Source organism: Centrocercus urophasianus, unplaced genomic scaffold, assembly GCF_019232065.1.
Source record: "Centrocercus urophasianus isolate 14NV4802_14NV808 unplaced genomic scaffold, USGS_Curo_1.0 seq_19, whole genome shotgun sequence".
Taxonomy (NCBI): Eukaryota; Metazoa; Chordata; class Aves; order Galliformes; family Phasianidae; genus Centrocercus; species Centrocercus urophasianus.
The window spans coordinates 14414018-14440599 of record NW_024884744.1 but is presented as its reverse complement, the minus strand read 5'-3'; the positions used below and the strand labels follow the sequence as shown (position 1 = coordinate 14440599).

Genomic DNA, 26582 nt, shown 5'->3' with positions numbered 1-26582 from the left:
GGGGGGGGATTGGGGAGAAAAACCAATATATACGGAGTTTCTCCTTCAATTTATAATTTTTTTGTTTCGATGAGTAAGCTGATACTTTGAGAGCTGATGAGCCCAAAGAAGCCTTGTTGTGATCAGCGTAGTTCCATTCTTTTCAAGTGGAGTTTTGCCCACTTGCTGTGTCCCTGTGCTGTTTTGATTTGACACTTCTGAGCACGACTAGAATGACATGTTTATCGCTGCAGAAGCATCTATAAAGACTAAAAATGATGAAATTTTCTTAGCAAAAGCAATTTTAATTTCAATACTGTGTTTGTCACAGAGGTTCAGATAAGAATCGCTGCATTTTGTAGTTCTTGCAGAGAGTTTGAATTATAGAAGCAAACTGCCGTGGGTGCTGGGATGAACTGCTCGTTCCTCCTGCAGTCCTTAAGCAGGGCTGTACTCAGAAGTTCTTTCAAATTCCTTATCTGCCTCTGGTTTTGCTGTAGTACCAGTAGCACTCCTAATATTTTATAAAGTGAAGTGATTTGCTTTCTAGTTGTTTTGGTAAGGAAGTATGACCATCAAGCCAATCTTATTGAAAATGCCTGTTTTCACAGTTGTACCCCCTGTAGCTCACCACGTTTACTGACAGGACTGTACGTCAATGCCTGTATTATTATTACCAAATCACACAGAACTCCAGTCTTGCTGATCTTTGTGCCTTTAACCTGGAACTTGGGGAAAAAAAAATGAAAAATGAAAATAAAAATCAAGCAAAACACAGTTGGGTGCTAAACCCAGTCTTAATCCCATGAAATTCCAAATTCTAGAGGTTAAAATGTCAATGCGTGTCCATTGGGCAATAGTTGTTTGTTGTTTTATTTTTGTTCTTTCAATCTTGTCAGTATCAAAAGATTAGATGGAGTAACAGGCTGTGGTGGTGTTTTGCTTTCCTAACAAAATTAAAGCTCCCAGACAAAGAGGAATTCTTCTGTCTGAGAGTAACAGTACTGTATGTTGTGCCAAAAGTCCTTGTTAAAATATGGACTGAAATTCTGGCCCTTTCCTCAGTCTGCAGAGAAGCAAAAAAGATTTACCCTGCCTTCCATTTGGTGGGTTCTTGCCCACATTTCCTTGGATATTGCATGTATACATATTAATAAGCACACTTTTCACTTCAGTCATCAAAATAATTCTAGGGTTCTAAATGCTTCTAAATCTGCATTACTCTTCCTGGTTTGGGTTCATTTTTTGAGGCACTCTTAGTAGCCTTCTGAAAAGAAGCAGGAAATTAGTGTTACGCGCCTGCCAAGCAGTCTTACCCCCAAAATGAATTTATCAGTTAAGGTAAAAGTGTATTCCTAGTGGTGGGTTGTTTAGATACCCACTGTTATTCTACAGCCAGCGTAGGAATGTGAAATTTGGATGATTCACTTGCATGGTTGTAAAATATTGTTCATTTTAAACTGTTTCAAACTGCTGTCTGTTCTTTTGCTCTGCGTAATGTGTTCTATCTGAAAGCCTTACTGTTTTAAATTTTATGCTAATTATGAGATCTTTTAAAATGAACAAGGTCTGACTTGTGCTATTTACTGGAAATATTTTTCCTTATTTTGTGGCTTGCTTTTCTTTTTACAAAATGTTTGCAAAATTACCTTGCAATTCACTGAAACTACTGATGGTAGGTGCTGATTACACTGCTGCAGCTAATGAATTATGCCTGGTTTGGTTGGCATTGCTCGCATGAATGATTCTTCAGATGGGCCATGATATAATGATTACTGTTTACACTGTCTGTTTACTCTTGCACTTCCTTCAGCTTGGACAAGGACAATAGGTCAGTTTTGCTTTCCAGTTCTAACCTTTTTTCAACTTCTATGAGACCAAAAACTAGTCTTTTAAAGGCTCATATGCTGCAGGCAACCAAAAAAGCTGCATTTAAGGATATTTTAGTATTATTTTAAATAAAGTGCAGGGGAAAAAAAATCGATTAATTTTTACAATATTTGTACTTTATCTAAGCTATTCTTTACCTCTTGAACCAAGGACTTAACTATTTGGAAAGAAAAAGTATAGAAATTCATTGCTGTCTCCTTTTTATCAGATAAGTACTTTCTAAAAAGCCACCATCCTCACTAAGTGCCAAACCTCACCCACGTATTAATTTCCTGAAGTGTTTGTAAGATCACATTTTATTTTGAAGAAGCTGATGACAATCTTCATGACAGAAATAATATGGTGCAAGTTAAGACTGTACCAGTCCTTACACAAGAGTTTAGATGAGGGTAATTCAGTTCAGAAGCAAATGAAACAGAGCTGCAGATGTGAAGGAGCCTTGCTTTGTTGAAGTAATCGCTTGTAGTGCTGAGGTGAGCAGGGAGAGCAGTTGTGCCTACTCACTGATGCTTCAGTGCACAAATCCTTTCTGTACTTCAGAGCTTTTATACTTCAGCTGAACTTCTTACCCAGTTCACCTCCCGATCACGTCCATAAAGTCCTAGTGCACATTCTTACAGCTGTTTGAGATTTCCAGATAAGTTTCAAAGTACGGTGAGAAGTCAACATAGCTGCTGCCCCTACTGAACAACGAATTGCTGGCCTGAGTCACGTGTGTATGCACACAGGTGATATAAGCTGGACCTAGATTATCCACACCTCTTGTTTTCCTCTCAGACCATTTGATTGCATCATTACTGTGGTATTGCATGCTCTGCTCCAAGCAGAGGAAGATAGACCTGGTTCATTTGGTCATTGCATTATTACCTGTTTTACCACTGTTATTAAAATCCATTACTGTGCATTCCCGTTGTGTTTTAGGCTGCCATTGTATTTGCAGTGAAATATTTAAGTGCTGAGCATACCTAAATTATGGCTGCATCTGATCGTGTTTTAATACTTAGGTTGGTGCCAGAAGCAGCCAGAAGACCAAAAGTTTTAGGTTTTGTTGGGTTTTGTTTTGTTTTTTTTTACTATACTACTTGCTGAAAGATTGTCATGCCTTTACAACTAGAGGAGAGTTGAGCTACTGCACACTGTATTTACCTGAAAATTCACTGCCGAGTTTGAGGGCGAGGTGATCTCACTGATTTAGATGTCACTGTTATCTAGATTACTTTTTGTTGCTGTTGTTGCTGATTTCCTGATATTGAGCAAGTAAAAAAGGTGGGAGAGGCAGGGAAATACTGCGGTGATCCTCCTGGGCCCACCAATAAAGAAAGAAAAACGTGAACTGCAGAGAAAAGGAAGAAGACAACAAAGCCGCCACGCTAGAGTGAGATTAAAGGTGTGCCTTCAGTGTAGCTCAGGTTCCCGGTTTGGATGGCACCTGCTGTTGTTTGCTGTAGTCTTCAGTTGCTTCCAGACCCAAGGCTTTTTTTTTTTTTTTGTAAGGATGGTACAGGTTACATAGCATTGATAAGTTCTGCAGCATCTGTAAAACCTTAAGTTTACCACAAACTGCCACAGAGAACTAGAGTTCAGAGAGCATTTGAGAACTGTTGGTCTCATGACACAACATCAAGCTGCTGTTGGCGTATTTGTTTATTACAGTCAACTTTTGTTCACAGAGGAATTCTGTAACCTGTTCTATAACTGCTTTATGCTGAATTCCTTGTGTTTTCTCCAAGCATTTAGTTATAGCATCTGTCCAGCAAGACTGGAGGCTAACGGAATTATTTCTCCCAGTAAGAAATAGGAAAACCATTTTTGAGAACTTGAGGAAGAATATTATTTTATTATTGGTGCTGGGATTGGGAACTTCTGTTTTGTAAGGTGCATCATGCTGGCTTTCGCTTGTCTGCCTCTCATTTTTCACTTCCAGGACTTCATTTTTAGTTTTATGATATAATAGCAATGTGCTCCAATTGCAGAAGATTTGTTTAGAGTAGGACCTAATCCCAGTGCTGTGTACTGGGAAGCTGTTTGCTAAGGCTTCCTAGACCCTCAATCTTTTCAATTCAGTCACAGCGATTGTGATGTTTTTGCACAGCACTTGGTCATTTTTGGGCCAGGCCACAGTGCTCACCTAGCTGCCTCAGCACCAGACCTGTGACTCCCAACTGTCACAGCTGTAAGGATCTTCAACCCTGGATTCTCTTTCCCTGTTGCTAACTTTAGAGGCTGGTATGTATGTGGGTTGAGTGCACAGTACAAATACCTACTGCTGGCATTGGGAAAATAGAAGAAATTGTTCAACTGCTTGAAATCAGTTTGTTACACAGCACAGGTGTGCAACTGCCTCGTTAGCAGAGGTACTGAAATTCATAGTGTCACTGTCATCGGAACATACAGCTGATATCTTCTGAAAATTGGGGTGTGCCAACTTCTTCCTGACAAAGTGGTGCTTGTATCGTTTAAACAACTTAGAAAGCTGTAACCTTTTCTTGCCCTCTGCCTAGAAATAAAAAGAAACAAACTTGAAAGAGCAGTAATAACAGGGATGCTCTTACCATGTACTTGAAGCTTTCAGTCACTTCTTCCTGCCTCTCCTTTATATCTGTACATGGTCCTTAGGTCTGTAGCCCTTGTTGTCTAAGTTATATTTAGCTTAGGTGAAGAAAGACAAGCCAGAAATCCTTCTTTCCTTAGAGAGAGGAGAGAGTGATTAAAAGGCTTTTATAAAGTTGGAAGCTGTCTGATCTGAGGAGAGGCTGAGGGCTCTTGGTTTATCTAGTTTGGAGAAAAGGAGTCCAAGAGGCAACCTCATGGCTTACCACAACTTCCTGAGGGGAAGCAGAGAGGGAGGTGTCGAGCTCCTGGAAACTGAGGACAGGATGCATGGGATGGCACAGAGCTGCACCAGGGGAGGTTCAGACTGGACATTAGGAAAATTGCTTTTACCACGAGGGTGGTCTGCTATGGAGGTGGTTAGTGCCTCGTGCCTGTCAGTCTTCAAGAGGCTTTTGGACAGTGTCCTCAATGGTATGCTTTTTTGGTTAGCTATGAAGCAGTCAGGCAGTTGGACTAGATGATGTTTGCAGGTTCCTTCCAACTGACATATTCTGTTCTGCATAAGTATAGATATTTCTTTTCCTGAGGTTTTGTTTTTTGGAGAGCCTTTTTAAAAAATATGAGGAATCCCATAGAATTATATGGTTGATAACTCCTCCCAAATCTATATTCCAACCATTCATCTTCCACAAATGAAGCTTTTTCATTAAAAAAAAAAAACCTACAGAGCTGTAAACACTTGGTGTTAATTAAATTCAGTAAAATAAATAGGCATTGTATAGAAATATATAAGTGGAAATATTTTGATGTTCCTTTGTTCTGTGTGTTTTACCTCTTATCTCTGTCATTTCCTGTTTCTGTCTCCTGTTTTCTGTCTACACAAAACTGCTATAGGCCAGTGTTACGTGGTGGGTCAGCTGCTACCACTTCCTCTAACCCTCATCATGACAACACCAGGTAAAGATTTTGTTGTTACTGTCAGTTGCGATCCACTAATTTAATGGATCACAGTGCTCCTCCATCTCCCCCCTCACCTCTTAAGGCATTTCAGGCCCCTATTCCTCACCATCAAACTTACTTGTATAGTAGATAGAATAATGCTGCAGAAGTTGTGCGGCCAGGAGAGGATTTTAAATTACATTAGCAATGTGCTTTGAGTACCTCCTGTTTAATAGTGGTTGAATTTTGTATTGTTATTGCTAGAAAAGTTGGCCTTGCATCATGTTGTTTTTTTCCAGGTGATTTCAGTAACATGCCTATGAGTGTTAGTGGTAGCAGGATGTGTTTTTACAGCCATTATGTTGGCAGACTGACATCACTTCGGCGGAACTGGATGTAATCTTAAAATGTGAGGTCATGATCAGGATTAAGGAAATTCCCGTTTCACACTACGCTTTTCTGTTTTCATCAAAGTGAAGATACCAACTATGTGAAAATGTGTGTATTGAAATAACTTATCCTGGAGTTAGAATAAAGCTTTATCTGAGTCATTACATCAAGAAAATTGAGGTGTTTTGATAATAACCCTCTTCCTGAAGCATGCAGAATTCACCAAGCAGTGATGGCACCTGACTCTGTTTATAGCATTCTCTGTCCTTTATCTAAAATATTAAGGTTCTTTTGACTGAGATCATTAATCTCAGTGTGTGGAATATTTGAATAGATACTGAGCATAAGATACCCACTTCTTTCCAAATCTTCATTTGGTTAGTTCAAATCTATTGCACATCTCTTGCAACTGTGGCGTTTTAGCTCAGGCAATTTTCAGCGTTCACTAAGCAGTGGAATAACTAGAAATAGTGTTGAGAGACCAAGTGATACTAAGAAATCTGTCTGTGTGGAGAAATTCCAGAAATGTTTGAATGTGGAAAACAGTGGACTCAGATTTAGCCAATCGCCCACTTAATACATCTTCATGCTTGATTCAGTCATCGTCCTATTGAAAGTACGTGACTCAGTAAAAGCCAAAAGGTCTGAGAATTCTCCTGCCTATCACCACCAAAAATACATCTACTAGAATGCTTATAAAATGCAATACTTGCTAAATTTTGTACGGATCAGGCAGCTAATTGATCTCTGTAACCTGATAGGTACGGTCTTTCCAACATGGATACCACACTTGAAGGAACACCAGACGACATGACTGTTGTAGATGCTGCTTCCTTAAGAAGGCAGGTATGTAATGTGTAACAGTTGATAATATTAAGAAAAAGCTGTAGTGGTAAAATAGGAGAGCAGGCTGTCTGCTGTAATATAGTGGTATGGCTGCAAAGGAAGCTGTGTAGTTGATGTGGTGAGATATGCTGTCTGTATCCCTGATAGACTGCCTGCACAAATCAGTATTGTTCTGGAGGTCTGGGGAGTCCAACTCCATTTCTGCTCCTGCTTAGCAGGGACAGCAAGGTCTGATGACTAGCCACTAAAGATGGAAAGTTACATTATCAAGTGTTTAAAATCCATCAAGCACAATACTGATTTTGGATGCTTATTCAAGCTTCTTGAAACTCTGTCAACTTTATTTAAACTACTAAAAGTGTGTGTTTATTTTTAGATAATCAAACTTAATCGGCGTCTCCAGCTTCTGGAAGAAGAAAACAAAGAGCGTGCTAAAAGGGAGATGATCATGTATTCAATTACTGTAGCTTTCTGGCTACTCAACAGCTGGCTTTGGTTTCGGCGCTAGACACAGCTCTGAAAGATTTAGTCGATCAAAATACCAACAGAATTTGCAAAACTCTGTTTCTGAATTGTATGCTGTTTTATAATTCATTCACTGGAAACTTCCACCACAGAAAAAAAAAGCCTATAGAATTGCAGTGTTAAAGGGACACCTTGTTGTTCAGTTATGCTGTATTTAATAGATTTGCATTGTGAATACTTGCAGTATCCTCCTTTGCATGCTTCAATGTAAATACGGATCAGCTGATTTTGAGATGAAGCCTGCTTTGTGCAATGTAAGGAGAGTGTCCGACAGGAATAATCACTGGATTTTTTTGTTGTGGTTGGGAGAGAACAAATCAAATTGGGTTTGGGGAAAAAATATCAACACAAAGTAATGAAATCTAGGTTTTATTGATCTGTTGTTAGATGCAAGTGAACATCATTGCACTAGTTCTCCTTCAGTCTAACTTGTATCAGAGGTGTGCCATATTCAAGGAATGTGTCCTGTTTCATGAGTATGTTCCTAGTTTAAGGCTGTGTTCAGGTCAGATAATAAAAGGTCTTTGCTAACATGCAGACTGTCCAGAGGTGTGTAATATCTTTTGTTTCTTTTTATTTTAGCTTTAATTTTGCAGATGTTTTTTCTATAAAATATGTTTTTAAGCGAGTCAATCTGAGTGATCAAAAGATGATGGAGTACAAAAGACCACTGTAGTGTATTTAATAAAACAAAGAAATAATTTAAAAATTTGCTTAGTATTATTTTAAGAAAGTTTGAGGATTGTCTGAACTAGCAGCCTGGAAAGTAAGAGCCAGCAGCAGGTGGGCACCTGATAGCCTGCTTGGAGGGGTGCCTTGCCTGGCGTGCTCTGGAGTTGCTCTGGGTGTATGTGGTTGAGTACATCTGTATAGGAAGCAAGCCCAGTGTCCCCACGTCCTGCAGTAGGATTAAACATCCTCACTTCAGCTGTGTGATCCACCTTGTGCTGCTGTCCTTGCCAGACTGCTCTGTGGGAGCTCTGAGCCACGCACAGTGCTGCTGGAGCTCCTCAGCCTCCCTCTGTGTTGGTGGCTTCCAGGCTTTGTACAGCTGCACCTTCCACTTGGATGTGTGGCAGCCACAGCCCCTTCCTCAACTGTACAGGAATCTTCCTAACAGTGTCAGTGTGTGGGAGAAAGTGCAGTGACAGCAGAACTGTGCTTCAGAGGTGACCTTTTGTAGAACAGCTGGGACCACTGTGCAGGACAACTTCTGGGCTCCATGTCTGGGACACGGACTGCTGAGAGATGATGATACACAACAGCTGCAGAAATGAGGCCTCCTCCAGCTTTACCCTTGACTTGCCCTGCCCAGCAGCAGCACTGCCTACTGGCCAGAAGAATCACCCAGCTCCTGTGCAGCCGTGCTATTCTGTTTGGGAGCAGAACTGGGATGGGGCACGCTGGGACATAAAGTGACTGAGGAGCCCCCCTTGCTGTTCTCCAATGCCATGAGTGGGATATTTGCCTGGAAGACTGGAAAGATGGTAAATACATATGAAAATTCTCATTGTAGCTGCACCGTAACTGATCTTGCTGATGACTGACTGCTATTTGCACAGTATTTATCTGTGAGAATTACCAGTTGGCTGCCCAGGATAGAGGTAAATTGGATGGCTGAAGCAGCCAGTGAGATTTCCAACATCTGGCAGCCAGGACAGGTTGCTCTGTGCAAGAAGACCTGGGTGCTTCACTGTGTGCCTCATGGACTGCATGCTGCTCTCATCCCTTCCACGTGCCAGCAGGAGCTCTGCAGGCTGTGCTGCCTGGCATCACACGGCTTCTGCGCTGTCTTTGTGTGTCAGGTTGCTGTGCCTGCTTTTCTGAGTGCTTTTTTTCCTGAGTTTGGCTGCTTCACGTGTCGCTTTTTTGCATTTTTTGCCATATGGGCCCTGGCTGGGGGCTGCCTGCAGCCTGTGCTGTGTGTGCTGCACGTGCCTTGTCCTGAGTGAGGGCCGGCACGGAGCGCGTCCTGCTGCGGAGCGTCAGCGTGAAGCGGAGGATTCTGTGTGAACTCTCATCAGCCGGGGCCGTGCCTGCTGCGTTTACAGAGTTGTTCTGGAACACAAGAAACAATAAAAGTTTCTTTTACGGGAAGAAAAAGGCTCTCTGTCTTCCAAGTGAAACCCAAACAACAGCTCAGGGTTCGGCGTCTCTCACGAAGCCCTTCCTTCGCTGCGGCGGACGGACGGATGAACGAAGCCCTTCCTCCTCCGCTTCCGGAGCGCGCCGTTCTGCACCGACTCGGAGCGTTTCCGCCCGGGGGACGCGTGAGCGCACGGACCTTCCGCCCCGCCACCGCCGCTATGGCCGCCGGGCTGCTGTTGCTGCGGGTCTCCCGGCGGCTGCTGGCCGCGGCCGGGACGGGGCGGCTCGTTCCGGGCTCCGCGCCGCGCCGCGAGAAGAAGCGGTGGCTCCGCGCCTATCTGGAGCAGCAGCGGCTGCGGGCGGCCCCGCGGCGGCGGTGAGAGCACGAGGGGAGGGCGGCGGGCGGAGGACGCTCACGGTTGCGGAGCCGCCTCGTTCTGACCGCGTTTTCTTCCTCGCCCGCAGCTCGGAGCAGCCCGGGTGGGATTACCACGCGGAAATCCAGGCGTTCGGCCACCGCCTGCAGGAAAACTTCTCGTTAGATCTCCTCAAAACCGCCTTCGTGAATTCCTGTTACATTAAAAGCGAGGAGGCGAAGCGCCGTGACCTCGGCGTAGACCAAGACGCCGTCGCCCTCAACCTCCGAGACAACGCGGAGCTTTCCGCCCGAGGGATGTCCTTTTCGCACTCCTACCTGACGCGCAGCTTCCAGGCCGCCCACCCCGACCTGCCCGCCCCAGGGGTGGCGGCGCTCGTCGCCTTCCTGACCGGGCGGCAGCTCGTGTCCCACGTGGCGCGCAACCTGGCGCTGCCCGACCTGGCGCTCTGCGCGCAATTCCCCGCGCCGCCGGCCGTGCTGCACGCCACGTTCTTCGCGGTGGTGGGAGCGCTGCTGGGCAGCAGCGGGCCTGAGAGAGCCGGGCTGTTCGTCAGGGTGCGCCGGCCTTTGTGGTTTCTTTTGTGCCGATAGCAACAAGTGGTCGTGTCGGGGGAGGGGGGCGAAGTTAAAGGAAGAAAGGCAAAAAGTTCTGCACCTCAGTGACCAAAGATCCAGAGAAGTTGTTTGGTTCTTTCTCTAAACAAAAAGGCTCAGGAGTGCAAAGATTCAAAGGTCTTTTCATACCAGAACGTTCAATTAAACTGCGGTGTAACAGAGTAATTTGGGCAGCTGCTGGCCTTTCTCCCGTTTCACTTATTGCTAATGTTGGAATGGAGAAGTTATCTGCTAAAATCTCATTTCTGACACAAGGTGGGGGTCTGTGTAAGAGCCAGCAGCAGTTGCCAGACCAGACAGTGGCCACAATAGGTGTAAATTGCATGGCACTGCATGGTGCCTTCAGCTTCTGTCAGGACCCTGCGGACATCCAGTCTGCTGCTTTGGTTTCCCTTCTGAGTGCTCACCTCACGCTCAGAGCTGCCTGGCAGCACTGTGAAGCCCTCAGGCGGGTGCCGCTCCTTCAGGTGGGAGCAGTTTGGCTTGGTGTGCACACTGAGCAGCTCAGCCTGCAGAGCTCAGCAGCGCCTCCTGGTCCTGCTTAGCCGTGCCATAGCGCAGAGGCGCTTTGATCGTTCATTCCAGATATCTGCTGTCAGGTGCATTAGTGACTCGTATCGGGTTTTTATTCACAGGCACTAGGAGCTAGAGCTGTTGTTTCCCTTCCCATTGATTTTAACTTCTAACTATTTTTCTATTTAGGATTTTTTAATTCCCCAACTGATTGGAAAAGACCTGTTTGAGATCTGGGAAGTCGTAAATCCTATGGGCTTGCTGGTGGAAGAATTGGCCAAGAGAAATATCTCTGCTCCAGAACCAAGAATTACCAGGCAGCTGGGGGTCAACACAGTTCTGCCACTGTACTTCATTGGGCTGTACTGGTTAGTATGGTATTAATTTGAATGGATTCAAGCTGGGAAAGAGGGGAGGACAGAAGATGGTCCTTTTGTTTCTTTACCTGTGATCCTTGGTCAAGTTATTACATAAAAAAAACATGCAGTGACTTCTGTGTAAAATCAACCACTTAAGCATTGTCAGGAGTAGAGCACAAAGACAGTCTTGGACTAAAGAGCTTTGAAGTCTGAGTCAGACACCCTTCCTCAGAAGGGAAACCAGAGCCAGGATGTTCTGGTTGCTGTAGCACAGGGACTTTGCCAGTCACAGAACTGATGAGGTCTGGAAGGACCGCAGCTGTATGCAGAGCTTAGAGATGGTAAGGAGACATCAAGGGAGGTGGATTCCTTTTGAGGAATTTTTAAAATGCTTTCTTACTGGGGAAAAAGAAAAGATTGGTTAAGCTGACCAAAGTAAAGGATTTGCATGTTTTTAACAGCGATAACAGAAACTGAACACTGAACAATCAGTGATGTGTTAGGAGTCTCAGTGAACAGAGTAGTGTTCTTCCAGGAAGAGCTTGTCTTTCTGATTTGAGTTTCTATTGCTGAATATCCAGTAGCTCACCTTTGCAAGAAAAAACCAGCAGAAATGTCTGCACTGTTGCCTGTATATAGAAATTACCCTCACTATTGGCAGACTGGGGGAAAACACATTTAGCAGCACTGATCCATGATGTACAACCGTGCTCAGGATTCTGACGAAAATGTTTTGTTTGCTTTCTTCCCAGTGATAAGAAGATAATAGCTGAAGGGCCTGGGGAAACGCTACTTGCTGCAGAGGAAGAAGCTGCCCGCGTGGCGCTGCGGAAGCTGTATGGGTATACTGAGAACAGGAGACCGTGGGATTACTCAAAACCCAAAGAAGGATGGACAGCTGAAAAGGCTATCAGCAGTAACTAGATAACAAAAGCTATGTCCAGTTTCTCTCAAGAATGAATGGCTTCCATGCTGAACATAGACACCTTTAGGAGAGCAAAGTTCAGTTTGATTTTCTGATCTGAGGTTCTTGGAATTTTCGAATTAAATATGGTTATAAAATAAATGAAGTCTTTTGTATAGTGTTTAATGTCCAGGCATTTTCCTAATCAGTGAAAGTTCTTTTTTCTTCCTGAATTTATGTATTTTGGCTGAGAAGTTTTTCCATAAATCACCAGAGATGGTTCTTAATGATGCTTAATAGCGTGTGTCAAAATCCATAGAAAAAAGTTTCTTGAGTGCTTCCTTGGGGCTGGTTTTGAGGGTATTGTTAATAAGATGAGTAGAATTTAATATGCAGCGTTGGTCTGTGAGTTGCATCTGGATCCATTTGTCCTTGACCTGGTGAAAACAGAATGTGATGTCAATGGTATTGACGCTGGTGGTGATCCAATTCAAGAGGAAAGTAAATGGCAGTTAGAGATTTTACTGCTTGGATGCAGCTTTTTTTTGTTTTTTTTTTTTTTCTTGCTGTACACATTGGTTTCTATTATTGGAATGCTCTCTGCAAGGCAGTATTCTTAATTTTAAAATCTGTAAAGAGGAAAATAAGGATTATGAGGACTTGTGCTGAAAGAAATGAGAACATTGCTGGTTGATCTGTTTTTCTTTTATGCTCCAGGACCTTCATTTTTCTCCACTCATTCATTTGTCTGAAGCTGTCATGTGACTGAGGTATTGGATTCATGAAATCTGTGTATGTTTTATCTGTAGCTGTCTTAAAGGCTTTCAATTACTCGAGTTCTGCTTGGGTACCTCTGTAATGTACCTGTAAAATAGGAACTCTGTGTATCAGAGGATGGCACATGGAGAGGCAGCCACACAATCCTTGTGTATCTTGGAATTGTTTCCTCTAAACTTCAGTGAGATTATATTGCAAATTGGGACTGAGCCCTCAAAGGAGAAAGGGAAGACGCTGAATGCAGGACAGTAGTTAAAGGAAGAAGTGTTTCTACCTTACCCCATTGTAAGCACTGGTTTTATTTTGCATTTATGTGAAGGATGTGTTGCAGTGAATGGCCCCAGCCTGAGACTGGCTGCTGAGCAGGTCTGTGGCGCAGTGCAGGTGGTGTTTCCTACTGCACTGGGAGTGAGAATGAGATCTTGCTTTGTTCTACTTTACTGAAACAGATTAATGAGTATTTTCAAGAGAGAAAGCTAAAAACAAACTAAAAACACCCAACTGATTGCTATTAATGCACATCTCATGTTTGTTATGACATGTATAAAACACTTCTGTGGCTAGACAGCAACAAAAATTTTTGGCTGGATGTTGGCATAGTAAACCAAATGGGTGAAAGCTTGAATATAAAAGGAGAGCAGAAACATCCATCAAACATGAAAAATGCATAGAATTATTTTTGTTAAGTTAAAAATTCCATCTAGGTAATCTATTGTCACTTACATAAGCATAGCCAATAAGGTCACTATATTTCAGGGGAATAATAGCTGACTCTGAAATAACTTCTGCTATTTTTAGTTTTCAGATTAGGTATTTCTTTTACCTTTACCTATTTTAAAAGGACAATTGTGATTTTTATTTATTTATTTATTGTACATTCTAATTTCTAAGTTAGATCTACCTACTATTTGAAATAGCTGTATTTTAAGAGAGAGAAAAAGAGCAGTGTGTTGGCAGTTTACTTTAAAAGAAAATTCAACATCTGCTTACTGTGGTCTCACAGTTTGGAATATGGGAATAAATCCTAGGAGAAGTGGATTACTGATTAGTATGCTGGAAGGAAACTGCTTAATGTAAGGGAAATCAATGTACTGTGTAGTATACATACGGAATGGTCTGTGCTCAAAGGGAAAAATACTTTGGGGACATGGAAAAAGGATTTTTTTGTTCTTTTAATAAAGGGGTGAGTGGAAAATAAGGAGTTTTGTAGGTAAAGGTGCCCTATTTTCGAGGTTCTCATGGTCAGAAATGCATTTGTGGTATCTTTGCTTTACTTTCTAGCACCTCAGCATGCATTGCAAACTCAGTGATGTTAAACAATTGGTTAGATTTACAGAATTAAATATCTTCAAAAATAAGCAGGGAAACCTGCAGCTTTTCTTCTGCTAGAGGCTGCGGTATTACCTGGTGGTTTTCTGGTCTGCTTTGTAAGTACTTTGTAAGCTGCTTGCATTGGTTCTGCCCCGGGTATTGAGTACAAGTGCATTTACATGGCCCAGTGATTGTTCCTTCCTCACAGAAGGCAGCATATATCAAGCAGCACATCAGTAACTGACTGATGGAAAAGAATCAGTTCATTCTTGCAACCCACTGAACAACTCATTTTACAGATAGCTGTTGGGATTATATTCATAAACAGCAGTGGAAAAGGGTATGTTCTCTGGCATTCATGGAATTTTGTAATAGGCTGACATGATCTCAACTGTCAGCCAGCCTCCATTCCATCTTCCTGTGTGCTACATTCAATCTGATGCAGATATTTGTTCCTGTAAGTGCATTTGTCCTCCTTTTAACTTGTCCAAACCATACTTGTCATAATCGTAAGTATTAACTGAAAGTAAACCAGAACACAGAAGTTGTTCTGCACTAATTTAAAATAGCCATGTGTGTACAAACAGCTACATCCTGACAAGAGTACAGTTCTGTCTTCTAACCCCTTGCTTTTTCTGTTTTCTTTAATTTCCTTCTTTGTAGTGATGAGTATGAGCAAATATGCTTAGACAGATGTAAGTAGAATTAACAAAACAAAAACAAAAAAACAAAAAAAGCTATTCATTAATCCACTAAATGCATGATCAGTTTTACTATTGAAATTGATCTAGACTTAGTTTTCCCAGAAATATTAAATAAGCACAATGTGTAAGTAATATTATTAGTCTACTCCTCTCCTCTTGTCGCTGGAGGAGTTCAAGAAGCATTTAGTTGTACTGAGGAACATGGTTTGGTGGGAAATATTGGTGATAGGTGGATGGTTGGATGATCTTAGAGGTCTTTTCCAACCTTGGTGATGCTATGATTCCATCACCTAGATCCACTGTTTTTTTCCAGAATATGTTGTAAAATTGCCTTTCTTTTAAGAAAATTAAGGGCAGTCTTACTGTGTTGGTCCCAGCTAAGCAAAAAGGAGAAAAAACATCTTAGGGTGCCTTCGTGAGCTGTTTCTGTTTCTGTCCCCAGTAGGTGTGTGTGCTGCTGTTCCAAGCTGTTCGGTCACGTAACTGAACACTGTGTATCTCCTTGCTTTCAGCTGCAGCTTCCTCTGGTTGCAATTACCTGAAGTTTTCCTATTATTTTCTGGAGACAAAAAAAAAGTCCAGAAATAATTGCTTGCATTTAAATTGTTGCTGTAACTTAAGGGCAGGACATTAAAATACGATCACTTTACAGGTATCTCCCTGTTAATTTGGGGTTTGAAGTTGTCAGTTAAAAATTTACACCAAGCTCTCTTACTTCTTGCAATAAATCACATACTTAGATAAGCTGCTCTGGCATTCTGATGCTATAAAAAGCCATAAAGAAATAAAAACATCAAAAGATGTGTTCTCATTCTTCCTTGGGAGGGAGGATGATGCAGTGCTGAGATGTTAGAGGAGCCCTACTTTTTCCTGTCCTTAACTTTAATAAGTTTTGTGGTAAACATTAAATAGCTCAGAACTGTTTGGTTGCTCATCTAAGGTACACTTGGCTTTGAAGTTTAACGTTAAGAGATGTCTTTATTGTAGAGAAACAAGCGTGCAAGGACACTTTGCTTTTTATCTTTTCGAAATGATCCCACTGATCTAATGGCACCAGTTCAGTGTGTTTACCATTTTGGCTTGCCTAAGAAATGGTTGGTAAGCTAGGAAAATGAAACGGTCACCAGTTGGTCAGCCAGCATGCAGCTGCTATGGTGGACAGGTGCAGACTGGGGACCCAGCAAACCTGTGTGACAGAATCAGAGCACTGAGGGCAGTCGGTGGTTCTTAAATCATGGGGAGGCAGCAGCGCAGCTCAGCGTAGTGCACATAAAAACTGGGGTGCTTTGGGGCCTTTTGGTGCTTTTGAAACATTATAATCCCTTTCTACGTCAATGTAGGAAATGTAAGGTTTCTACCATTCCGTGGCAATTATACTTTTGACTGTGCTTTTTTTTTTTTTAATCACTGAACTAATATTTTCATGCTCAGGTGTGGTGTCTGACTGTACAGGTATGGGATGACTGTGAGGGGCCTCTCAGGTCGTCAAGGTAATCCATCGCCATCATAGCTAAGTTTAATGATCCTTTCTCTAAACAGATGGTGCTCCAGACTGAAAGTAGTTTAGCCTTTTGCTCCCACTGTTTCTTCTGGAAATAACTGCAGAACCTGACTGTTCTGAGATGGAAATTAAAAGTGGAGCCTTTCCTCAGCAAGTGCTCACTTGTTCTCAGACTTTATATACTTTATATAGGCAATAAAAATTAATCACATCAATCTCTTTCTGTAGCCTCCAGCTTAGGTGGAGGGGGAAAAAACCCCACTGGCAACTTTTCCACTTTGTACAGAGAGGAAATGCTTCTGACCAGTGTGGGAGGTCCGTGTGTAAAGGCTCTACCTTCGGCAGTGTTCAAAGCTTTCTGCTCTGTCTTGCTTGCCTGCTTTCAGAGAGCAATGCCACCATTCACATGGTATCAATTAAGCTGTGCCATCACACTGAGGTAGCAGCTTTGTAAAGCAGAGGATATTGCCTGGCCGATCAAATAACTAAGTCTAGCTATGTGAAAATCGTTATGTGTTCTTCAAGGCTGAAGGAAGCGCAGTGGTAGAGAATCACTCTCCTATATTAAATCTAAAACTACAGTGGGGGAAAAAAAAATAATAATAAAAAAGATTACACAAGGGTCTGCTGCGGAGTCGGAGGCAGTGCTGCTTCATTAAGAAAGTGCTCATATGACTGAAGAAGTGTCGCAGAACACATCAAGATTGACTGGGGAAAGTGTGCCCACCACCAGGGGGCGATAACTTGTCTAACAGTCCTGGTTCGGTCTGGGAAAGCAATTACGTTATTTTAATGATAAATTTGAAAAAAGAACGAGGAGGTACGGCTTTATCCCCGAAGTTACTGCGAACAAATATCGATGTTTAGGATTACCAAGTAACAAAGTAATTTTGTAGAAATAATCCCAATGTCAGAGAACATTTGAGGAAACGACTGGAGAAAATGACAATTTCAATTCTAATTGATAATTATTCTAACGATAATTATTCTCTTAAATTTCAATAGTGGAACTGTGAATGTGTTTACAAAATGAATTTTTAGTTCCACCAGAAATAAAACTGTTGCCTGATGCAAAACTGCATCTGAAGGTTGCTCATTCCATTACGCAGACCTCCTGCATCAAGTAACAACTGTGACAATGAGCTCAGTACAACCACTTGGATAATCTGATCATCCTTTCATCACTAGGGGGCTAACGGCCTTAGATTTGAGTGATTTAAGTATAATTTTCCATTCATTATATCAGTGTACAGTTTTGTCTTTATGTTTCCTTTGCAGTGGAAATATTTCTTAAATATTTAATTCCTACACCAAATGTCATGTCATTGCAGCATGTTTTCGGTCAGGCAGGCATATCTGTGCTCCTTACAAAGGCAGAAAGCACTCGGTGTGGTGGAGCAGAGCTGAGGCTGTGGACGGTGCTCCGAAGGTTCGTCAACAGTTGGTTTGTAATGAGGATGAAGAGAATTAAACCCTTTGGCAGGTGGGTTTGGACAGCAGTCGGTGAGGAAAGGCTGGGAGTGCAAAACATGACTTTACTCTGACAAATGATGCGTCAGTTCATATGTTTCTCCTGCTGTAAAAACTGAAACTTCCCAGTAATTACCAAAGAACCATTCTCTGGTAATCATTGTTAAATCTTTTTGGTGTAGGTTTTTGTTTTGGTTTGTTTGTTTGTTTTTGTTTGCTGGCTTGGATGTTTCTTATTTTATTTTTAATAATTTTGTTTTATTTTAAATGGTAACCGAATGAGCAAGCAGGGGGCTGGGCGCTGCAGGCTGGGCTCCCTGCAGGCCAGCAGGCCCTGCTGCACACACACCTGCTCTATCTTCTGCCTGCATCTGTGCTCACCGCAGCGAGGCCGTTATCTGCCTGCACACACCTCCATGCAGGGTGGGAAAATGTAAGCCGTAGGGTGGTTGTGGCATCAGAGCAGTGTTGTAAACTGGTCCAGAATACGTTGAATATGAAAAACGGGAAAGCTGGCTCTTAAGTGGTAAAGTACAGAGGTCTGAAACAACCCTATGCGTGGAGGACTGGGTTGTAAACGGAGACTTGTATATTCATAACGCGGATCTTGGTAGTTCAGGAATGTTAGTGTAAACTTAGGGAGCTCTGGGGAATTATACCAACAGTGTCAGAACTCCTAACAATTACAAGAGGCTTGATTAAAAGTCGTAATATTTAAGAAATACTGTACTGGCAAATAGCTTCTGAAATACTTTTCTTTCCATATCTATGAGGATTTATTAACAGCCAGGTTCCTTTTTCCTGCTTATTTTCTTCATCCACGGTACCATGGGGAACTTGCTTAGTTTCTTTCTTTTGTTTAAAAATCTCTTGTTTGCTGTAAGCAAACAGTAAGCCAGGGGCTGGCTCAGAATGGATGTTATCCCAAAATTCTCAGTCACTGTGCAGCTTCAGAGTATTTATTCATTCTTTTCCATTAAATATCTTGCCCACAAACTGAACTGAAAAACCAGACTGAAGCAAGGTTTTGTTCTGAACACTCTCTCTTTTCCAGTTCCCAAAACAAATTAGGTAGAACGTTATGCTTTTTTAAAAAAATCATTAATTTATTTAAGCAGATAAGCATTAAATTTTAAATTATTTTTGTTATGCCATGAAAAAAAGCTTCCTTTTCATGTCAGGTCATTTAAGTCACATGCTGATGGGCATTTTTTCTTTTCCTTCTTGTCCGGTTTTTCTTATTGGCAAATACCTTCAAAATCTGCTTTCTTAATTTAAACTTGCATACATTGTTTCAAAGAGACGTGCCAGTCATTGCCTCTCAACTGGAGAATATATTCTTGAAATACATGTTATTTAAGCTGCTTGCACATCCAGCTATGACTTGCAGTATTGAATAGAGTCAGTTCAAGGAGAAGAACTGAAGGTGCTTTTGTGCTGTACAGCAGAATGTACAGGAGGCCCAAATGTCAGGGGATTTACTTTTCATGTTAAATCAATCATTCTAAACAGCAATTTGAGGGTTTGCCCTTTTACTTTGAAACTAAATAACATAGAATCTGCTAAAATATGGTTCGTCTTAGCAGTATTGCTCCCATATATGGGTTGAGATTAGGTCTCTTCTGAAAAAACTCTCCCTTAAGAGGCTGCTTGCAGCTACCAAGGATTATCTGTATCTATTCACTCCAACTGCACTAACCTTTACTACATTCTCCAGGGGATTTTTATTTGCTGTGCATCTTGTTGGTGTACTTCTAACTTGTTAATGCTGACAGTTGCAAAGCCTTTTTCTCTTGTCCTCCTTGAATTATAGAACTGCAGTTTGGATGTGATGAATTCTCAGGGATTCATGGAAAAAATCTTGATAGTATCTCGGTTTTAACAATCACAGTAATAAAAAAAAAATTACACCAAATTTTGAAGCACCAGGGTTTCTTTTATCAGTCCACTTTTAAAGCTTTTTTTCATAATCTAGCTGATGGAAGGACTGAATTTTCCCGTGTTTGTGTTATGTGCCTGACATTCTTTTAGTGTCTACTGAATGTCTGACATCTGAAAGCTCCATTTCCCAAGTTTCCCTGTTTCAAGTCCATCATCATTACTTTGCACTGAGATAATATTGTTCTTTTTTGCCTTACTTCAACTCTAAATGGATGCTTATGTGACTTTTAGTCTTTTGCTTATTTACATGGATTGTTTCACTGCAGTGTACAAGGCGCCTTATTCATCAGGCCAAATAAACACATTGCTACATTGGAGTCACGTATTTACCAGCCCTGTGCTTCAGACAAAGAGAATGCATGGGAGGTATTTCGTGCCTTGTCTTGGCATTTTAGACTCAGATCACTTTTTCCTTCATTTTTGACCTTTTTGACTTTCTTTATGTGTTCCAGTTAACTTATCCTTCTGCTTTTTTGTGGCATCACAGGCCTACAGTTCTATGGTAACACAAGACCTGGAGAATTACTAAACATTGCCTCTGTTTTCTGCGTGTCGATCCCAGTTGTTCACACTGCTTCAGCACCAAAGGAGGTCTACTCACAAAAGTAAAACCTGTTCTACGAATCAGTGTTCAATTGATATTTTTTGAAAGAACTAAAATTCTAGCAAAGTCTGCAGCAGAACATGGGAATTTGGTAAAGTATATGCAAGTGAGAGAAAACTGGTTGAAAATATTACTTCTCTCTGTTCTAAGTTTGCATGTCTCCCAGTGAAGATGCTTGTCAAATTTCTTCTAATTCTCTTTACCAAATCTAAGGTACTAATTTAGACTTGGTAAAAATATAAATAAATGCAAAATACAAAATAAAAACAAACGAGACAGCACTAACTGATAGTCGTTTCCACAGATTAGAGTGACTAATCAATAATTCAGATTCATTAGTGGAAAGAACAAAGGCCTCTCCGCTCCCATGGGGGTTTCACAGAAAACAGGCAGAAAATGCTCATCGTCAAGTGGAAAAAGTACTGAGGAACAGAACTTGAAAATACACTGGGCTTTAAATACAAACCTCATTCATAGCTCACAAAACAAGGTATGTCATATAAAGATTAATGTGACAATTCAGTTGTTGCTGTTCAAAGAGCCGGGAGAGCATTCCCTGGCTTACTAGTTTGGATGGCTGAATAATACAGGAATTGTTGGTTTAAACAGAACCTAAACATATCTCTTTCCTCTCCAATTTTGAACCAAGCGTTAATTTGTCTTTCCATCTCCAAGTCGTCTTTCAGCTCTTTCTTTCCCAGTTCCTTTATTTGCTTCATCCCAGCTTTATAGATATCACTTCTCTTCTTCTACCCACAGGCCCTAGGCTGCCTCGTGTATTGCATGTGCTCCCATGGGCAGGCCCAGTAAGTGGTTACTATGATATGGCTTATTATTACTTTTCCACTGTTTACAGGATCACATCTGCATATCATCCTCTTTCAATCTGAAGGGCCCCACCACTCCTCTGGGATGTTTCTCTGAAAGGCCACGTGACACGAATGTTTTCCAGCTGCACCTATGGTGCAGTTTATCAAGCATCACTCAACTACAGGAACTTAGGGAAAAATGGAAAATAAAAACAAGCCAAATCAAAATCAGTAGTAAAAACATTGACTACACCTTAAAAATAAGGAAAATTGACTGTAAGGATGAACTTAAAAACAAAATCCAATCACCTCATGTACGAGATGTTCCTATGACAGATGACTTGCCTTCACTGCAACTGTGTACAGACAGGAGTGTTCTTTCCACTGCCTAGTCTGTGATTACAAACTGGAATATGATCTTGTGCACTTCAGGCACGACGGAAATTCAAGAACTGTGTCAGACAAAGGGGTAAGGTTGAAATATTGATAACCTTTCAACATCTCTGACCAAGACAGGAAGCACAAAGAGAATCAGGACTCCTGAGCTATTCATGTTGCTCATTACATTTAAAAAATAAAGAAGTTCTTGAACTTTGGAATGGGTCACTTTGCTGAAATGGCCCTGGCCTGGATTTCACAATGAAGTGGGACAATCCTGCACTCAAAAATCTCCCACATCATAACAGTTCTTCACTGAATGATCTCTTACATCTTAAGACAAATTCAAAAGGGCTCCTAGCAAGTGCCACTCAGGAGGGCACAGCGTTCAATTAACCACTGTTAACAAATGTTAAATAAAACAACAGCTACTAATTCTTCTGAACAAACCTCTAGACAGCTAAAATTAGTAACAGAATTTTTTTCTTTTTTATCCTGTTGATGGATATACAATTTTTGTGGCTTTATGAGAACAAAACCAAAGTTGAGGATGAAGAAAACACAAGGAAAGCACTTTTATGACAGAAACGAAAATCAGTTAAATTGAAGTAGTGAATAGTGAAGAGGAGATAGGTGTACAAGGTAGCAGTGCTATGTGGGAGTCCACCTGAGAAATCTCAGGCCTTCCCATCACTAAACTTCAGTTAGATTCAACTGAACTGCGTGGAAATAGATTTAACTCAAGCAAAGGTTCAATATATATTCAAATACTCCGTTCAAACAACTTAGAAAAATAATTTAGAAAAATTAATGGCTGTAAGAAGCTCATCTAAACAACCATTTACAGCACAGCGTTCATTCTTAGTAATGATCACCAAGAAAGAAGACAAATGCAAAGAGACTTAAGGCTTTTTTCTATCTTTGATGTCAATCTTTCGCATTAACTTTAGAAAGACATTATATTTTTACAGTCCTCTTTTTCAAACTCATTGGGTTTGTTCAGATTAGGAGAAAAAAATATTTTACTTTGCAACTAGAAGAGTATGTGACTTGCTATTAACTCCTGATACCTGAGCCTACACAGCTTTGATCTGTCTCACTTGGACACTGTAAAGCTTTTTGGTTAATACATACATTAATGCATGAAGCAATAAATTGGGGAAGGAGCAGATTAAACAATAATTCTTTTTGATAACATATATATATATACATATATATATACAGTCTGTATACTTCCCACTTTTTTGCTAGCTCTTGTTTTTGTGCCTCTTGCCCCATGCCTTCAAACTCCTCCAAGTCATGCTGAGAGCCAGCACATCTGCTTTGAATCTCAGACTTCCATTCCTGTGGTGGCTTAGAATAACTCCCCAGCCAATATTCCTCTAAAGGATTTAGGTGTGTCATACTACCAGAACAGAACGCTCCAAAAAACTACAAACAATTGACGTGCATTACAAAAAAGCAACAACCTGATGTGGCTGAACCTTTCTTTTTATTGTGAGGCCTGTTTCCCATGAACAGCTGTTATGTGTAAATAGCTGCTGGGCTATCAATCTTTTACCTTTCCTACTGTGTTAGTGCCATAGCAGTGGATAAAAAATGTTGAAGGGAAATGACATTTCAAAGAAACACAATTATGTAATTCAATCATATTTGTTTGACCATTTCCCACAGGTAAATTTTCTTGATTTAAGTAACTGTCAACAATCTATAGTGATTTGTCTGAATGTTACAGTGACTCTGTTTTGATCTTTTGCTAAAATGTATCTATTCATCAACAAAAAGATGCTGCTAAATAAAACCACACAAACTTATGCTCAGTTGACTGAATTTTTAACAGAGCAAATCAGTGAATATTCCTGTCAGATAAACTTGCTGTGATCTTTCTTAGCATTATTCAGAAAACTCTTTGTGTACAAATCTTGCAGTGGCAGTTTACCACAGATGCAATATACCTAATCCCAGGATTAATTTTGTATACCCATCAGTAGTGAAGCAAGATGGATTTAATAGCCCATTAGTCTTTCAGCATGATAATTTCCACATCACTTAGCCTGCTGGGTTAATTGCTTTAAAATGGATATTATTGACCTCAATCCCAGTGACAAACAGGATGTCTTATTCATCTCCCAGATGTACATTCTTAGACACTTGTTTCTTTTGGTCCTGACAATAAGCGCCCTAGATTATACACTCATAAATTATAATTTATACCCTATTAGCCCATATTTAAGGGATTACTGAAGCAGTGTCTTTCAGAAATCATTAGGCTAACTTTTAAGTTTGGGTGCTGTCTTTTTTTTTTTTTTTTTTTTTTTTTTTTTTCCCCCTTTAATATAAACAGAAACGGTTTGAGTATAAGAAGCCGTTGTTTCACCTTTTGTTAATAAATTAATGTTGACGCTGAATGCTGCAGCAGGTGCAGCAGGGATTAAGGACTTTCAGAAAACAGCTGGTCAGTATATTTCAAACCACAAAAGCAAAAGTACAATCATTAGGAGGAGAGAATGAAGAACAAATTTGAACAGAGAATTAGGAATGAAAATTAAGGTTCTAGGACTAAGAAGCAGAAAAATATGTCAGGTAACAGAAAATCGAATAGTAAAGCTGAACAGTAAATTACTTTTTTATTATTATTTGTGTGTATTATTTCTGCTCTTAGTAATTGAGAGAAAAAATACAATCCTTCTGCTTTGAGGAAAGTAGCCCTAGCTGTGACCAGTCAAACATAGCAAGGGAAGAAAAGCACAAGTTACTTATTGCTTCTGGGGAAATGGAACAGGTGGAAAGCTGATGTAGCTAGTTTCCTGGTCTAACTTCGCTTTATAAGACATACATTAGAGAGACTCAATACTTTTTAAAAAGTGATTTCTAACGAAACTCAATGTTTAAAATGTCATTTAGCTACTAACATAAGGCCATCTTGGTGCTGGTCACAAATAACATCTTAACAGTTTCTTCTTGAAACAAATTAGAGCTTGCTCTTGTCTCTAGTATGATACAAAACTCATAAGACGCTTCTTATTTAACTTTGTGATTGACTTAAATAGTAGTGGCATGTTTCCTGTGAGTTCCATTCTACACGTCAGTGGAAATGAAAGCATCAGTGACAATGGTATCATTTTTATTACCAACTGTTCCTATATGATATTCATGACACAAGCAAGCAGAGCTAGACATTTTCACCTCAGTTACAAAGCACCTCTGACTCTATCAGTGGTTTATGGGCTGGCTCTCACTGAAATGAAACTGAACTTGTATGCAGCAGCTTCCTGCTACCGCAGATCTTTTAGCCAATCACTGCCCTCTTTCCAAAGTACTTTCCAAGAAAAAGACCTTGATTTCTGACCTTTAAACTTTTTATTTTTCTTCTGAATTTAGGTCATTTGCTTTAGGCCACTGAAGCCACTGAAAAAATGTCCAGTGTTTCAAAGCATGCTTCAATGGAGGCAACAAAATGAAAACTTCTGAATAACAAGAATATCAGCATTTCAGAGAGAGGGTTGAAATTAGACAAGTGAGAATTTGGTCCTTCCAAGACTGGATATATTCCATATTTACTTCTAAGAATGCCATTTATACACTTGTGTCTATATAGTGATTTTTTAGTTTGTTTTTCGCTATAAGAGGCTCCTGCCATCTGCATTAGGAATATTTCAGATCAGTGCATTACACCCTGGATATAAGAGCTTTAGACTGGTTGATCAGGTCATGTAAACGAGCAATTCCTGAGGTACCGGAGGAATGCCAAACTACTGATACTGAACACCTGGATTATTATTATTATTATTTTAACTAAAACACAACAAACCAAGCCTAACCAACCAACCAGCCAAACAAAACTATGAGGAAAAGTCAAAGTATGAGGAAAATAGAGCAAATCAGATCTTGCTCAGTGATAACAAATACCGATGTCAGATGTCCAAGATCTGACCATAAATACACAGCACAGGGAACCATTAAAGCTTACAGTATTCTAATCATGCATAGCGTTGCTCGGTGTTTCTGCCAACTGAGTTACAAAACAATAAATTAGATCGATAGTTGTTTTTTTCTTTGAAAGTATTTTGCACTGAAGACATTCCTTCAGATAGATAACAACTTTGTAGCTTAGTGGCAGCTCTGAGCTCTGAGCTTAGGCCAGAGCCAAGGGTTTCTCAAGAGTGGGAGCAGTTACATGTGACTATTAGCTGTTCCTTCCCTTTCACGGGGAAAGCATCCAGTTGGAAAGAGAAATTCGCAAGGGGAAACTGTGTATGCCTGATGCCAGCAACAAAGAAGTCACAGATAGATTACAATGTTCTTCCTACAATTGCCTGGTGAAAATCTCAGGCTGGATGTTGAGAAAAAAATTCTTGTTAGAAGAAGGGGAGAGGCAATGGTCACCATCCCTGCAGGTGTTGAAGGACTGTGGCGATGTGGCACTGAGGGACGTGGTCAGCATGCCCGTAACGGTCGCGCCTTACTACAGAGTGGGCGAGGGGGGAGAGGGCGGTGCAGAGCGCCGGAGCCAAACCCTTCGTTTTATTGAGGTTTTCCTACCGGGGTTCTCCACAGAACCGCCCCCTCCCCTCTCCCGCCACGAAGCCCTGCTGGGTCACGCCGGGTAACGCAGTCCCGCCAGCGGTGCCAATCCACCCCCCCGGTCGGGGTCAGAGGCGGGATGGAGTGCGTCCTCCCAGCCGACAGGGGGCGCTGCGGCCGTCGAGTACGCTCGGCCCCGCCGCTCCGTCGCCGCCATCTCCTTGCCTGATCTCATAAAGGTGTCGCGCAGGTTCCGCCTGGATTCGTCGTCATTCAGCCGCCCCGGGCCCGGCGCCGCCGCCGGCCTCTTCCGCGCCGCTGCCCTCGGCCAGGCGCCGCCCGGCCCCTCCTTTCTCCACCCCCTCTCCCCCCCTCCTTCCTCCTTCTCTCGCGGTGCCGCCAGCCGGCGTGAGTGACCGCCGCGCTCCCGCCCCGGTTCAGCGGCGGGCGCCGGTTGCCCTCCCCGCCCCTTCCTCCTCTTCCTTCCCCCGCCCCCCACCCCTCCCCGCTCCGGGCTCCTCTCCCGCCGGCCGGCCGGGCCCCGGAGCGCCGCCGCCGTTGGGGTGTGAGCGGGGCCCGGCGC

The 26582-nt window shown here is 41.7% G+C and overlaps 2 protein-coding genes across 12 annotated transcripts in view; both read left to right on the top strand.

Moving 5' to 3' along the window:
* MFF (mitochondrial fission factor) overlaps positions 1-7659 on the top strand; it is a 20741-nt gene extending 13082 nt beyond the window's left edge. For 7 of the 11 annotated variants that reach the window (XM_042820675.1, XM_042820668.1, XM_042820664.1 and 4 more), the window contains 3 exons: positions 5317-5379; positions 6513-6597; positions 6974-7659. In XM_042820675.1, the coding sequence (XP_042676609.1) occupies positions 5317-5379; positions 6513-6597; positions 6974-7105 (280 nt within the window). In that variant the 3' untranslated portion in view covers positions 7106-7659. The remainder of the gene's footprint in view (positions 1-5316; positions 5380-6512; positions 6598-6973) is intronic. The other 4 variants (XM_042820665.1, XM_042820669.1, XM_042820672.1 and 1 more) reach the window with 1 other exon arrangement.
* Positions 7660-9428: 1769 nt separating this feature from the next.
* MRPL44 (mitochondrial ribosomal protein L44) lies at positions 9429-12142 on the top strand. Its single transcript, XM_042821134.1, has 4 exons — positions 9429-9586; positions 9676-10144; positions 10907-11085; positions 11829-12142. The coding sequence occupies exons 1-4, from the start codon at positions 9429-9431 to the stop codon at positions 11998-12000; spliced, it is 978 nt and encodes a 325-aa protein (XP_042677068.1). The 3' UTR covers positions 12001-12142.
* The last annotated feature ends 14440 nt before the right edge of the window (positions 12143-26582 follow it).

Bases quoted from the DNA above. Each gene is read 5' to 3' on its own strand.
- MRPL44 (XM_042821134.1), top strand. From the start codon at position 9,429: ATGGCCGCCGGGCTGCTGTTGCTGCGGGTCTCCCGGCGGCTGCTGGCC. The intron at 10,145-10,906 runs GTGCGCCGGCCT...TTTTCTATTTAG, and splicing joins GAGCCGGGCTGTTCGTCAGG to GATTTTTTAATTCCCCAACT. The intron at 11,086-11,828 runs GTTAGTATGGTA...CTTTCTTCCCAG, and splicing joins TACTTCATTGGGCTGTACTG to TGATAAGAAGATAATAGCTG.